General features: G+C 40.1%; 2 protein-coding genes and 1 long non-coding RNA gene across 3 annotated transcripts in view; 1 reads left to right on the forward strand and 2 right to left on the reverse strand.

The window, feature by feature from the left end:
- Positions 1 to 6,290: 6,290 nt before the first annotated feature.
- LOC101856583 (aminopeptidase N) overlaps positions 6,291 to 16,106 on the forward strand; it is a gene marked incomplete at its 3' end in the record, with an annotated part of 43,582 nt that continues 33,766 nt past the window's right edge. The window contains 6 exon segments of the mRNA XM_013084428.2: positions 6,291 to 6,426; positions 7,111 to 7,418; positions 10,101 to 10,294; positions 13,706 to 13,903; positions 14,583 to 14,683; positions 15,161 to 15,319. Coding sequence (XP_012939882.1) covers positions 7,112 to 7,418; positions 10,101 to 10,294; positions 13,706 to 13,903; positions 14,583 to 14,683; positions 15,161 to 15,319 — 959 coding nt within the window.
- Positions 6,851 to 13,908, reverse strand: LOC118477917. Its single transcript, XR_004858692.1, has 2 exons — positions 13,724 to 13,908; positions 6,851 to 7,433 (listed from the first exon to the last, which is right to left on the reverse strand). It is a non-coding gene; the product is annotated as an uncharacterized LOC118477917 (long non-coding RNA).
- Positions 15,876 to 16,106, reverse strand: part of LOC101853628 — a 9,572-nt gene continuing 9,341 nt past the window's right edge. The window contains exon 2 of the mRNA XM_005101643.3: positions 15,876 to 16,022. Within this exon, the coding sequence (XP_005101700.1) occupies positions 15,891 to 16,022 (132 nt within the window). The 3' untranslated portion in view covers positions 15,876 to 15,890. The remainder of the gene's footprint in view (positions 16,023 to 16,106) is intronic.

The following is a 16,106-nucleotide window of genomic DNA, read 5'->3' on the forward strand; positions in this document are numbered from 1 at the left end:
GTGTGGTAGGACTGGTGTTGCTCCCACGGTGTCCCTTATGACTTCATTTTTAATTTTGTCTCTTCTTGTTTTGTTGACCGCTCTTCTTAAGCATTTCATCTCGCATGTGACCAGTTTCCTCTCTAGGGCTTTTGTTAGAGTCCATGTCTGGCACTGATATGTGAGCGTCAGTAGTTAGGTCAATGTCAGTGTCTGTTGAGTTGTGTCTTTGAACAGTGTGTAGTGGAGTGGTGAAAGTGTTATTACTTAAGTGTTCAGTTCCAATGCAAGATGAGCGGAATTGATTTTTCGCTAATAAATATGTAGTTTTAGGAATCAAAGCGTCTAATATAAAGAATGAAAGTAAAAGCATTAAGTCCTCACCAACCCAAAATGACACACCATCCCATTACTATGCCCGTGACTATCTTCAACATGCGATAGCTTAATTGTTCATGCCCACTTTTTAGACCCTCGAGCCGCCCCTGTCTAAAACATATTATGTGTCACGACGCGGTGGAATCAGGCGCTCATCACTTTTTGGCCAAGTTGAGTTATTGGTTACTATAATAAATCCTCATCATTTGCCTTGCTTTTGTTAAAAAATGCTCCTACATGTGGAATAGAAGTTGAAGTATTTTCAATTGAAAGACGCCATGGGTCACTTAGTGTCACAAACGTAGCGAAAATATGGCTTGGAAAGTTGGGGGACTTCTAAAGCTGTCGTGTTCTTGTAAACTATGAATTTACATTTTGGTGTCTTTGATCAACGCATTTCAGTAAAACGCATACGAGGAAGTCTTTTATAGTGAACTTGAAAACCCCCCCATAAAAATTGCTAAAATGGCAGTGAAATGCCGGTATCGGCAATTTCAATATTTTGACGAGCGCCTGGTTTCATTTCACCACGATGCATCACATAATATTTATGAGTTTGCCTCCCAACGGTGTCACAGGTCAGTTAACTCTCAGTATACTACGGCAGACTATTCCACATAATTTGTGCGCAGTCAATTTTGTCATCCAGTTTTCGGCAGCTCAAACTTTTCTGTCGCCATTTCGCTACCATAGAATTACCAGGTTACATCTGCTCACTAGGGGAGAGTGGGGAGAACTGGGACACCATTTGGCTTGTCACAATTTTAACGGTTTATTCTCATTCATTTGAAAAACTGCGACCTGATATGTGTTACACTTGAATGAAACAACACCCAAAGTACAATAGCACATGGAGAACATAGGGGAAAAGCGACAATATTGCCACAAACTAGAAATTGCGAGGGTGCCAATTTTAAATGCTTGTGGACTCATAACTTCATATTTGTTTGATTGGTCGTTTATTGGTGTGTTTGTTGAATGGGAAATCTAACAACAATGATCAACCAGCAGTTGAACAGAAATACAGTTATGAGATCAACAAGCGTTAAAAAATGATACCCTCACGATTTTCAGTTTGTGACTATGGCTGTTTTCCCCCTGTGATCTTCATATACAAAGCATAATACTATGCATATCGAATATATAATATACATATACATGGTCTCAAAGATGATATAAGTGCGTGGTGAACTGGGGCAGGGGCAGGAAAATTGGGACAGTGATTGGGGTGTAGGAGTAGTGGGACATGGCTTCACAGGTGGAAAGAGCTGAGGTTGTGGTGGTGGGAGCTGATGGTGATATGCCTTGATCTTGCACTGATCGATCAGGTACAGCTGACGGCAAAAATTACAGTTTTTCAAACAACAATTCATTCAAATGCAAGATCCCTTAGACTCTGCAGCCAGACAGGAGAAATTGCTCTAGTCTATGCATTGCTCATCACAGATACCGTATTGTAAATGGTTATGATCTTTCCTGGATTTTAGAGCTGTTAAGTTAGCCATTTAATTGAAACGTGTTTCCATGGGACCACAGACTGTCCTATCAAATGGCTGTGTTACATTCCTTGTGTCACTGTGTGTAGTGATAAGATGATAACAAGCACAACATTCATTTTGGCAAGCTCAAGAGAAAGCATTGATAAATGGCTCTAGTAATTGTCAATTATTTAAATTACTTGATTTTCCTCGCTAGGTGAAATGGTATAGGTTTAACGCCCCTATCAACACTATTAGGTTATATAGGGGCGGGACCTTCTAGTTTAACGTCCGTCTCCGATAGGACCGTTGATCAATTGTACCCAGTGATGTTTGGCTTTTGCAGATATATTGAACATGGGTGGAGCTATAGGGAAGCTCTATAGTTTCTTATTTTTAGTAAGAGTTTGGAATAAGTATATAAGACCATAAGGTCAGAAGAAACCAAATCTTCTATCTGCTCTATAAAAATCGCAAAATTATTCTGAGTCCTGATCAAGATATTCGAAGAATTGCAATTGCATTTGAAAAACTTTACTCTTTGTGAAACTCAAACATTTTAAACGTCAAATTTCTCAAAAATATGTACTGAGCAGTTAGAACTTTATAATTCTAGGATAGTGATGTGTTTACTAATCCTATCCAAATTTTTCTCAATGTTTTGCTCAGGAACTAAAGGAGATCAGGGCCGGTTGGGTTCAGGGGGCCAAGAGCAGGGGCTGGAGTTCAAAGAGTTAACAGACTTAACACAAAAATCCAAAAAAATCAAATACATTTTTTTTTTTTTTAACCAGTATTTCCGTTTTTGTACGATCAAACAGTGAGTTTATTAAATGGAAGAACCGATTCTACCCCATTGGATGTTTATTTCATAATGATAAGCCATCCGTAGACAGAGGGTTAAAACAACTGTGCGATGCAAGTGTGCGATGCAAGTGTGCGAGACGAACTTGTGTGCGAGACGAACTTGTGTGCGAGACGAACTTGCGCACCATACAGAAATGGTTAAGCGCCAGACTCAAGATTGGGAAAGAATTCGTCTAAAAATGAAGTACAAAGTAAATCTCCTGTGTCATGGTGAGCTTTTGATTTTAATTGCGTTTGTTGTTATTGTTTTTGTTTTTTGTTTTGTTTTTCTTTTTCTTTTGTTTGTCTTTGTTTTTGTTTTGTCTTCAGAATGTGTTCCGGGAGTAGTCCTAGGACAGGAAAGCCACGGTGAAGTGTCGCTGAGAACCACCACAATCCGCTCCGTTATCACACGGGGTAGTGTAAGAAGTCCAGGTCAAAGAGGGAGACATTCCGCTACCTTAGAATTACAAAGTTCTATCTGACATTTTTGGCCGTTTTGAGTGACCAAGAAACCACAATGTTCTATCTGGTCTACTAAAATCGTAAGATTATTCGGAGTCGTTATCAAGATAATACAAATTACTGCATTCGAAAAAGCAGCTTGACGTTTTGGAAACTCAAAACATTTTATCTCAAATTTCTCAAAACTAAGTACCTAGAAGATAGAACTTTGTAATTCTGGGGAACCGATTCGTTGTGGGAACCATCCATAACGATCACTGTGTTTCTATCACTATCGGCCCGTTTCCAACTTTCCCAGGAATACTGACCGTTATCAGGTAACCAATGTGCTACTCTTCGACTCCTCAAACACAGTAGAAGAAACTCTTGACCAGGAGTCCTCTTTAATTTTTAAAAGGAATTATCGTAAGTTAAAAAAACCCACACTTTCTGAAGAGTCCTTATCTTTTATCTGTCAAAGGAAAAGTTATCTTCAGGTTCAGATAGCCTTGGATGCGTTTGTTTAAAAAAATATTTTTGATCTTAAGTAGAACACTCTTTATAAAAAGTTCTTATCTTCAAACAAAAAAAGAAAAAAAAAGAAAAAGGATTAATCAGATTCAGATAATGTGAGTCTTGCATGATTTCCCGAATACAGAGAGAAACAGAACATTTGTCGTCTTGTGTGGGAGCAGGTAGGTGTTGGAAGATCCGGTCTTGGTTTTAATGAGAAAAATAATTTTTATGAAGTATGTATGCATACCTGTGGCTTGTGTTTAGGTTTTCAATGACAAAGCATTGTGCCTTTGTGTATGTCATTCTTTTCTGTTCTTCTCCGCCCCCCCCCATCTCTCTCTCTCTCTCTCCCTCCCTCTCTCTCTCTCTCTCTCTCTCTCTCTCTCTCTCTCTCTCTCTCTCATCTCCTCTCCTCTCTCTACCTTTCTCTCTCCTCTCTCTCTCTCTCTCTCTTTTCGCTCTCTCTCTATCTATCTATCTATCTATCTATCTATCTATCTATCTATCTATCTATCTATCTATCTATCTATCTATCTATCTATCTATCTATCTATCTATCTATCTATCTATCTATCTATCTATCTATCTACCTTTTTCTTAATATCTTTCCTTATAATATTTTCCTCTTTCTCTTTAACCAAAATCTATTTTTCCCTTATTTGCTGAATAATCTTAAGCAAATTTGTTTTTAGACTAAGCATGATGTAAGGCTTAGATGATATTTATTATTGTATGATGAAATCTATGTTGGATTCCCATCCTTTAAATTGATAAGATCTTCACACATGTGTTGACAAAACGCAACATCATAATATTCACATTACTATAATGCAGAAGGGAAAGAACCTCCGACAAACTCTTGCCGTCCGTAAGCGAAGTTACTAGACTTGAGGAAAGAGCTCGTTTGGTGCACGAATGTCGTGGTTTGTCAAACAGGTCTATCTCTTTTGTCGCGTTTAGTCAAAAAGGTCTACAGTTCTGATCGTGTTTTGCCAAAAATAATAATCTATTATCTATTTGTGGTGGCCGAATTTTGCTTTCAAAAGGCTTTTTAATGTCTCCATCGATCGACATGCGGTTTTCGCCAAACGATTCTTTAAAATATTCTCCAGATCATGACGACCTTCGTTTTTTCAGTTTTGAGACAGTTTTGCTGCAAAAAGCTAAATTTCTTTATTTCGCGGATCAGTTTTGTAGACCGACGCTTCTATCTCTGTAATTTTAGAAAATCCGCCAGGTTTGTTTATTTCAAGCGGATTAGAGAATCAATCTATGCATCTATTTTGTATTTGGCCACTTGGAAACACATGTGTCACTTTTCTCACAAGATTTATTGCTCCATTCCAGTAGAGTGTAAATATAGTAGACCAATGATTTTCAGTTGATGTTAATGCACCGATCATTCCTTTCATCGAAAGGGGGCCCAGCTAGTTATTTATAAAAGTACTGAATTCAAGCTGCCTCAATTTTTGCCGTTCTTCAATGATGAAAATTCGCGTTTAAAAAAATTGCCTCTTGAATGTGCCTCGCCTCTCGAGATATTTAGTTTAGTTTTAATTAGAGGTTTATTGCACTTGCAACACAATAAGGTCATATAAGTGCCGAAGAATAGATGTGTTACAAGAGAGTAACATACACTAAAAAGGAGGAGGAGAGACAAGGACGATATACAGTCGAACCTGCCCTCACGGCCACCTCTATAAGACGGCCACCTGTACAAACGGCCACTTTCCATTTCCCCTCTTGCGTTTTTTCTATATAATTTAACTGTGTAAAACGGGCACCTGTCCAACGCGGCCGCGGCCACCTTATTTCAACACACAACCCCGGTCACACTAAGCAATAACACCCGTCTAAGACGGCCACCTTAGTGACTCCATTTCGTTTAGTCATAAATTGTGCTTTGGCCCCTGACGTTGTGGGCGAGCCGTCATAATTCAATCCCCTGTCGCTGTTGTTAGGTAGTCCCTCCAACCGATCATGTTGCGTAAGCCCCTCCCACTGTTGACCAATAGCTACCAATTTTCAGCTGCTGGTGAGGTAAGCGTGTGATCCCTCATAACCCATAAGCCCCGCCCAGAACTTAAACACAAATCGTAAGGGAGATGAGTGGTCACTGTTTACCCAGTCTGTAACAAAGTAACAAAGGACGTCAACATGAACTTGTGACAGAAACGTCGCTCGTTCTCCGAGTGGTGGCGACCCATGAGCTTGTTTTTACATCGCACTCGGTCTTCCTCGTCTGATACATTTCGTTTTATTGTCACCCTTTTGCGAAATCAGCAACAAAATAAAAATTACAAACAAAATACAAACCACCACCACCAACAACAACAAAAACAAGAATGCGGCTACTTTCGATTGGGACCTCTGATAGGAATAATTTGTTTTCTTCATCTTGATCAGTCCTGCCTAAGACGGCCACCTGTCTTATACGGCCACTTTTCTCCTTGACAATGGGTGGCCGTCTTACATAGGTTTGACTGTATGTTTGAAAGGAAAGAAGGAGCAAACCACACCAGAACACCCGCCCGCCAACCACCCACTCTCTGGTCTAGAATCAACGGTACGACTTTCGACCAAACTTCGAAAATGATGTTTTTCGTGTTTTGCTGTCTTAAACATTGAATCTGAACAATCACTTGTGTTCCTTCCTATTAGGTCATTAGGCCTACAGTCATCAAGAAATGACGACAACCTTGTGCTGGCAACATCTTTAGTTTGTCCTCAAACCTCTTCTGCCCGCCTCTCTCCCGTGCTGAGCCTGGCTTTCTCGTGAATTAGAGTACGCTACCTTAGAATCATAAAGCTTTTAGCTATTTAAGTTACTAAGACCATGAGGTCAGAAACCACATTTAATGTTCTATCTGCTCTATCAAAATAGTACGATTATTCGGCGTCATTATCAAGATATTCAAAGAATTGTCGTCGAAAATGTTTGACTTGTTTTGAAACTCAAACTTTTTGCGACAAATTTCTCAAAACTAGGTACTGAGTAGATAGATCTTTGTAATTCTAGGGTAGCGAGTTGTCTAGTGGTTAGGCTAACGGTCTCGTTATCGTGAGGTAGCAGGTTCGGGGGTTCGACCCTGAGGCCCGACGTAATCTTGTGTTCTTGGGAAAGGCACTTTATAAGGATTTTCCTCACTTCATCCTGGCGAGAATAGAAACCTGGCCGTAGACAGCGAAAGGTTTTGTCAGGAAGCTTATTTTAGTGTTTGAACTTCTATAATTTATTCCAGTTTTAAAGACAGTTGTGTGAATTTTAATAAAAATCCGTTGCTCAAAGGCATTGAAATTGATATACATTTTCAGTCTCCAAGGACACAGAATCTTAGAGCTTAACAAACATTGGCGTCCATTTTCGCGCTAATTTTATCTTGGCAACTAACCTGAAATCTTTTATGTTCTGTCCCCTTAATTATACGTTCTTTTTTTATTTAGTAACTCTTTATTTCTAATTCCCCAGAATGGCAAATGAAAAGTACGAGACAAAAGATTCAAACACCACCGACAGTAGTCGTCAGAGCAGCTTGGAAATGGCTTCCGGCGAAAAGAAGAATGGCGGATGTTACGTCAGCGGTGTGGTAGGCGTGGCTTTGACACTGGTCGCCATCTTGATCGCTGTCGGAGTGGGCATTATAGTGCATTTCGCCGAGGGGGACCGGGGGCTGGTGTGTAACTGTGGCTCGGGGGCCGGACAGACAGGCGCTTCTTCTGCTCAGTCCGTCTTACAGCAGTGTGCAAAAATGGCCGGGCGAGGAGATGATAGCATCTGTGAGTTGTACTGTCCTGTATTTAGAGACGTCACAAAAGCAATAATAAGCAATAACAAGCAACAATAAGTAATTATAAGTAATAATAAGCAATACTAATGTGTCACAACGCGGTGAAAATCGTCAAACTTTTTGCATGTGGAGTTATTGGTATTATCTGAACGCTTATTTATTTGCCTTGCTGTCAATGTAAAAAGCACCAATCTATCTTGAATAGAAGTCAAGATGCTTGCGATTGAAGGAGCTGGGATCACCTGGTTTCAGTAGTAAAATTGGCGAGAAAATGGCCGCCAAAGTTTGATAATTTCAATAGCTTGGGAGTCCATGAAAACTGAAAAATGGCATATTTTGTGGCTTTAATCAACGTTCTTAAATTAAATTCACACGGAAACATATTTTTATATAGACATACAAGGTGTTGAGTAAAAAAAAAATTGATGAAAATAATTTCCAAACTGGCCGAAAAATGCAGATTTCTTCGATGTTGTTATTGTGACGAACGACTGATTTCACCACGCTACCTAACAAAATTGTAATGAGCAATAAAAGCAATGATAGGTAATAATAAGCAATAATAAGCAACAATGTGCGATAATAAGAAGAAATAAGCAATAATAACATAAAATAAGCAACAGTAATTAAGTAATAATGAGTAATAATAAGCAATAAAAAGTAATAAGCAATAATAAGTAACAATAAGTAATAATAAGCAATACTAAGCAATAATAAGCTATGATAAGTAATAATAAGTGAAAATACGAAATGTAATAATAAGCAATAATAAGCAATGATAAGTAATAATAAGCAATAATCAGTAATAGTAAGTAATAAGAAGAAGAAATAGTACGTAAAAACACGTAATTGTAAGTAATAATACGTAATGGTAAGCAACTATAAGTAATGATAAGTAATAATAGGTAATAATAAGCAATAATAAGCTATACTAAGTAGTAATAAGTAATGATAAGTAATCATCTAAAAGGCAACAGAATGAGTGGTACATCCTTTTCTATGTTATAAGGACAATGGTCCTCGTTCATTCTCCCATCACTCTTTTTTTCGTTACATTTTCTATAAAGTCCTCCAGCCTGTTAAAGAAAAAAGAAATATATCATGAGAACTCATCTGTCCCTTCTTCTGTTAGAGAGAGAGAGAGAGAGAGAGAGAGAGAGAGAGAGAGAGAGAGAGAGAGAAGGGGGAGGGAGAGAGAGTAAAAAAGAGAGAGAGGGGAGAGAGAGAGGAGAGAAAGAAAGAAAGAGAGAGAGAGAGAGAGAGAGAGAGAGAGAGAGAGAGGAGAGAGAGTAAGAAAAGAGAGATAGGTGAGAGAGGGGAGAGAAAGAGAGAGAAGGAAAGGGAGAGAGAGAGAGGAGAGAGAGAGTAAGAAAAGAGAGACAGAGGGGAGAGAAAGAGAGAGAGAGAGGGGGGGGGAAGAAAGAGAGGGAGAGAGAGAGGGAGAGAGAGAGAGGGAGAGAGACAGAGAGACAGAGACAGAGAGAGAGAGAGACAGAGAGAGACAGAGAGAGAGAGACAGAGAGAGAGAGAGAGGATGGAGCTCATGAACACATTGTTTGGGTATGCTTGAATGGATGAGTTGTGCATTGTATGTTGTATGTTTATACAGTGGAAACCATATATAACAGGCCCGGTAATAACAGGGATCCGGTAATAACAGGGATTTTTTAAATCTCAGTTTTTTCCTACTCTTTGTCTCTATTAAAAGTTATCGGCAATAACAGGGCCACATCTGAGCCCAACCGGTTATAGCAGGGACAAAGGCTCGTTACAATGTGTAAAAAGTAAGAGAGAGAGAGAGAGAGAGAGAGAGAGAGAGAGAGAGAGAGAGAGAGAGAGTAACGCAGTGATGGAGCAAGCCCACGCAGGCCATGCCACTGCAAGCACACGCAGTGTGTGAAGCGAGAGAGGGCTGCGGTTTGCTGCAGACCTCGATCTAGCCCGAAACCTAGCAACACACACGCGTAATGTGTCACCAACGATGTCAAGCACACGAGAAAATGCCTTTCAATTGACAAAAAATACGAAAAAATCCAGGCTGTTGACAAAAAGCAAGCTCCACTGGCAGAGATTTGTCGTCAGTTCGACATTCCACAAGGGTCGATTCACACCATTACCCAGGATAGAGAGAAGATAGTGGCAGCATACTCCAATGGAAAGTTTGCTCTGGATCGAAAGAAGATGAGACTACCCGATGCAGATGCTGTGGACCAATCTCTTCTGATGTGAGGCAATGGAGAAAGTTGGTGCCAAAACCCCTGTTCGTGGGTACTTGTGGCAAAGGAAATTACCCACGAATAAGTACAGCTGGATTAGTCCACAAATGCTTACTTTCCTTGCATTTCTGAATTCACAGGGATCGGATATAACTGGACATTTTCTCTACTCCCACCATCCCTGTTATATCAGGTTTCCACAGTATTTAAAAGTGAATATAATGAGTGCATTGTGCATTTTGTTGATACTGAATCTTTGTATTATTATGTCAATGTTCTGGTATATGCATGTGTGTGGTTGATCATAAATGTAATGAGAGCATATTTTAAATGACGATGAATCGCTATTTTGTTGATTTTCTGGTACTAATAAATTCGGATCATTAGCTTCTCTTCTCTTTTCTTCTTTTCTCTTCTCTTCTCTTCTCTTCTCTCATCTTCTCTTCTCTTATTAGGTGGACAATGTCCATCCTCCTCGGTCACTCAGTCTGGCCCTTTTATTGGTCACGCGACCACGCCCCCTGCCACACCCAGCAGCAGGGTCAAGGTGAGAGACGTGAGACTTCCGGACAACGTGTACCCAGAACACTATGACGTCCGACTTCAGCCGTATATGTACGTTGCGGACCCGAAAAAGTTCACATTCAAGGTATCGTATATCGTTTTTACTTTTACTTTACTTTAACTTTTATCTGCCGCTTATACCCTTTTGGGAGAGCTTGGGTCAAGGGGATGCCGAGGGTGGTTAATGTTTCCCTGATTCCATCTATCCAGGTCTTTCTCGGTCGCCCTCTAGCTTTGTTGCCATCGAATTTTTGGATGTAGGCACGTTGTGCTGGATGGTGTGTTGGTAATCGTAGGAGATGTCCGAACCATTTGATCGTTTTTACAGCATATTATGTTAAACCACTATGCACACTCAAAAGGGGGCTCCCGTGGTCTAAAAGTGTGGTGGTTGCCTCTCATTCAATAGATCCTGGGTTCGAAACCTGACAGTGGCACCGACAAATTTCTTCTCCTAAAATCGTCTCCATTCACCACCTTTCCTGCTCTCTAACCATTTTTGTCGTCTGTTTTCGTCTCAGCTTTCTGCTCCCACCTGCCCCCTCCCCTTTACCCCCTCCTTTAGGCTCCTGACTCATTCTGCAGTTTTTCTACTGCTACTCCTTGGCGCCTTCTAACTGCTGTCTTTCTGCCACAACCCTGATCTTAGGGTAGGTTAGATTGAACACTCAGCCTTCTCGGATACGAGTGAACATTTTTTGAGGCAAGATGTGCACGTTAAAGATCCCTTGGTGATCCTGAAATCGAGAATAAGAGTGGACTTCGTCCGCCAGACGGGTAAAAATCAAAAATAATTCCTACCGAACTGAAAACGCTTTATGTGTCCCATGCGCTCATACGAACTTATGCAGTTGCGAGTGCCGTAAAATACAAAAACAAAAATAACAAAACGAAACAAAACAAAAATCAAAAGCACGAATGTGCATATATCATAATATTATGACGCAATACATGTTGTTGCCTGCCTTACGCTTTTACTTTAATCTAAAGAAAACAGGACTGAAAAATCAGTACGAGGATGCTTGTAATGTTGAGGACTACATTTAAACGATTGCTCAAGGCATACAATTTTGTTTAATTTTTTGTTGTAGTGTGATAGTTAGTGCTGATAATTATGTTTTGTAGTTACTGCTGTCCTTACGCGCATATAAGTAAAGTGGGATTGTGATTGTTCTTTATGTGGTTGAAATGGTTTCTATTTTTACCGTGGCATATCTTGAAATCTGTGAATGAATTAATACTTTTCAGTGATCATGTGATTGATGTAAAGCGATCAGGGCTTACTCGTAAGGATTCGAGCGCTAATATAAATGCAATCTTTTAACTATTAGCCTGTAATCATCATTACTCTGAGTAGAATATGGAATGTGATTCTGGTGATGATATAAATGAAGGCGTGAATAGCCCAGGAGCTCAGGCATAGAAACCCCTGGAGGCCAGGGTTCAAAGGGTACTAAACTGTTTATCTTAAGGTATTGTCATATGACCAGAGTGCGCGTCTTCGGTGAGTTAATTATTGTGTACCAGTGTCTGTGGTGCAGCGGTTAGACACTTCGCTGTCGCAAGTAAGAAAACCCAAGTTCGATTATGGTTAAGCGGAAAGACATTTTTATCGTGGATTTCGGAAACTCTGCTGCTGAGCTATTGTATCCCAGGGTTATTGTATCCTTTGGCAATCGTATCAATGGGTTATTGTATCCCTGGGCTATTGTATCCCGTTACTGTATCCCGTTATTGTATCCCGTTATTGTATCCCGTTATTGTATCCCGTTATTGTATCCCTAGGTTATTGTATCACGTTATTGCATCCCGTTATTGTATCCCGTTATTGTATCCCGTTATTGTATCCCTAGGTTATTGTATCCCGTTATTGTATCCCGTTATTGTATCCCGTTATTGTATCCCTGGGCTATTGTATCCCGTTATTGTATCCCTGGGTTATTGTATCCCTGGGTTATTGTATCCCTGGGTTATTGTATCCCGTTATTGTATCCCTGGGCTATTGTATCCCGTTATTGTATCCCTGGGTTATTGTATCCCGTTATTGTATCCCGTTATTGTATCCCGTTATTGTATCCCGTTATTGTATCCCTGGCTTATTGTATCCCGTTATTTCATCCCGTTATTGTATCCCTGGGATATTGTATCCCGTTATTGTATCCCTGGGATATTGTATCCCTGGGATATTGTATCCCGTTATTGTATCCCGTTATTTCATCCCGTTATTGTATCCCTGGGCTATTGAATCCTGTTATTGTATCCCTGGGTTATTGAATCCCTGGGTTATTGTATCCCTGGGTTATTGTATCCCTGGCTTATTGTATCCCGTTATTGTATTCCTGGGCTATTGTATCCCGTTATTTTATCCCTGGGCTATTGTATCCCGTTATTGTATCCCTGGGCATTTGTATCCCTGGGTTATTGTATCCCTGGGTTATTGTATCCCTATACTCTTGCATTTCTGGGCTATTGTATCCCTGGGCTATTGTGTTCCAGGGTTATTGTATCCCTGGGTTATAGTATCCCGTTATTGTATGTCTGGGATACTGTATCCCTAGGTTATTGTATCCCTGAGCTATTGTATCCCTGGGTTATTTTATCTCTGGGCTATTGTATCCCTGGGTTATTATATTGTATCCCTGGGTTATTGCATCCCGTTATTGTATCCCGTTATTATATACCGTTATAGTATCCCGTTATAGTATCTCTGGGTAATTATATTGTATCCCTGGGTTATTGTATCCCTGGGTTATTGTATCCCTGGGTTATTGTATCCCGTTATTGTATCCCTGGGTTATTGTATCCCTGGGTTATTGTATTCCTGGGTCATTGTATCCCTCCCAGCCCGGTTTCCCGCTGACAATCAGGGTCGGAAACCCACCTACTGAATGATCTTAACTGTGTTAATAGGGTTTAGAAACATGTCATGTATTTAAAATGTGTGTAGTGTGCCTCCATTGACTGTTCAAGCCAATCGAAAGACAGAGTTCTATATCCAAAACACATAGTTTTGAGGAAAGGGAATTCAAAGATTTACATTTACAATTTCACTCGTCCTGTGTATGTAACAACATTTGTCTATATTCAGTGACATCATTCATCAAAAAGTATTATTTCCTGTGACAACAATTGCCAGTTTCCTTTTTTCTTTTGTGTCTCTGTAACCTTATTCTGTCTTAGTCAAATATCTAACTAGATCATGACCTGTCTTAGTCAAATATCAATCGAGTTCATGTCTTGTCATGGTTAAATTAATGTGAAGTAACAAAGAAACTAGAAATTCTCTCTTTAGGTAAAAAAAAAACCCACAACAACAAGCAAACTAGATCAAGTCCTTTCTTTGTTAAATAACTAAGGCATGTCCTTCCCCCCCCCCCCCCCCCACCTGGTTTTGTGAAAATTTATAGTTATATCTAATGTCTTACAACAAATTAAGCTTACGTCTATGTTCCCCCCTTTACACCCCCCCTCATCTCCTCCCTCCCCTCACCATTAGGGCTCAGTAAAGATCTACCTTCGCTGTGACAAGACCTCTGACAACGTGACCCTCCATATCAACGTGCTGACCGTAGACAAGGCCAATATCCAGTTCCAGGGAGATCCTGTTACGAGTAAAGATGACCCGTCTGTGGTGGGAACCAACTACGACAGGGAGAGACAATTTATTATTCTTAAGCTAGATAGAAACATGCAGGTGAGATCTATCTATCTATCTATCTATCTATCTATCTATCTATCTATCTATCTATCTATCTATCTATCTATCTATCTATCTATCTATCTATCTATCTATCTATCTATCTATCTATCTATCTATCTATCTATCTATCTATCTATCCGTGTGTTATAAGATAAGATAAGATGAATCTGTATTGTCCAGATCCTGGCTCATTAGTTTGGCGTTTCACCAAGTACCCCCTCCCCTTTCCAAACACACACACACACACACACACACACACACACACACACACACACACACACACACACACACACATACACACACAAACACGTACACACACAGGCACCCACATGTACCTTGAACATTCATTTTCACACATATATTATGCATCTTAATAGATATATAATTTAGCCGTACACTTTCACACAGAAACAAACGGGTTGAATGTAATCATCATCATCATCACTGCCTTTCTCACCATTTGTCAGGGTATAGGCCACGAGCAAACACTTCCCACCTTTCCCTATCCTGGGCTAGCCTTTTAATGTTATTCCAAGTCTTCCCACTTCTCTGCTCATTGGTTTCTGTGACTTTTCGTCAGGTTCCATGTGGTATTCGCCTTGATCTTTTACCGTCTGGGGTTGAATGTAATCCTTTTTTAAATTAATACCCTACCCCATTGGCCTTACTTCAGGCGGGCAAGAAGTACGTTCTAGAGATGACCTTCACGTCACCGCTCAAGGACGACCTGTCAGGCCTCTACTACAGCACGTATTACAGGGATGGAAAGCCAGTGTGAGTGATGGGACACGCTGCTGTTGTTGTTGTTGATGGAGGTGATGATGATGATGAAGATGGTAATGGTGATATTAATAATAGTAGTAATAATGATAATAATAATAATAATAATAATAATAATAATAATAAAACTAATAATAATGATAATAATAATAATAACAATTACAATGACAATTACACAAACACTAACAACAACTACAACAACAACGATAACACTGCTGCTGCTGCTGCTGCTGCTGCTGCTGCTGCTGCTGCTGCTGCTGCTGCTGCTGCTGCTGCTGCTGCTGCTGCTGCTGCTGCTGCTAATAATAATAATAATAATACATTTAAAAAGGTAATGGTTAATTATTTTTATTATTATTATTATTATTATTACTATTATTATTATTATTATTATTATTATTATTATTATTATTATTATTATTATTATTATTATTATTATTATTATTTATCAATTTTTAATTTGCACTTCAGGTACCTGGCAACAACCCAGATGGAGGCCACAGATGCGAGGAAGGCTTTCCCCTGCTTTGACGAGCCTGCCATTAAGTCCACCTTCAACGTCACACTGGTCAGGCCTGACAACCTGGTCTCCATCTCCAACATGCCGCAAATCGACAGCTCAGAGACTTGGTCAGTGGTAACATTATCAGCAAAATATCTCAGTCACACTGCACTGGCATACTAATTTTACGAATTTTCAAGAAATCTTTGCTTGGATGGGGCTCTCGTGGTCTAGAGGTTAAGTTGTCTGCCTCTCACTCAGTAGGTCCCGGGTTCGAATCCGAATAGCGACCGAAAAATAATTTTCTTCTCTAAAATTAACTCCTTTCACATCCTTTCCTCCTCTGTTACAATGTTCTGTCGTCTGCTTTCGTCTCCACTTTCTGCCCCACCCCTCATCTCTTTAGCCCCCTCTCTGGGCTCCTAACTCTTTCTGCAGCCTTTCTCCTGCTACTCCTAGGCTCCTTCTTACGGCTGTCTTTCAGCTACACCCCTGATTTTATGGTAGGTAAAATCTGACACCAAGCCTTTTCGGATTAGGGCAAAATCTCGGAGGTCCCGTGAGCAAGGTGCGCACGTTGTGGTGAAAATTTATAGTTATATCTAATGTCTTACAACAAATTAAGCTTACGTCTATGTTCCCCCCTTTACACCCCCCCTCATCTCCTCCCTCCCCTCACCATTAGGGCTCAGTAAAGATCTACCTTCGCTGTGACAAGACCTCTGACAACGTGACCCTCCATATCAACGTGCTGACCGTAGACAAGGCCAATATCCAGTTCCAGGGAGATCCTGTTACGAGTAAAGATGACCCGTCTGTGGTGGGAACCAACTACGACAGGGAGAGACAATTTATTATTCTTAAGCTAGATAGAAACATGCAGGTGAGATCTATCTATCTATCTATCTATCTATC

This window comes from Aplysia californica, unplaced genomic scaffold (genome assembly GCF_000002075.1).
Source record: "Aplysia californica isolate F4 #8 unplaced genomic scaffold, AplCal3.0 scaffold00292, whole genome shotgun sequence".
NCBI classification, from domain to species: Eukaryota; Metazoa; Mollusca; class Gastropoda; order Aplysiida; family Aplysiidae; genus Aplysia; species Aplysia californica.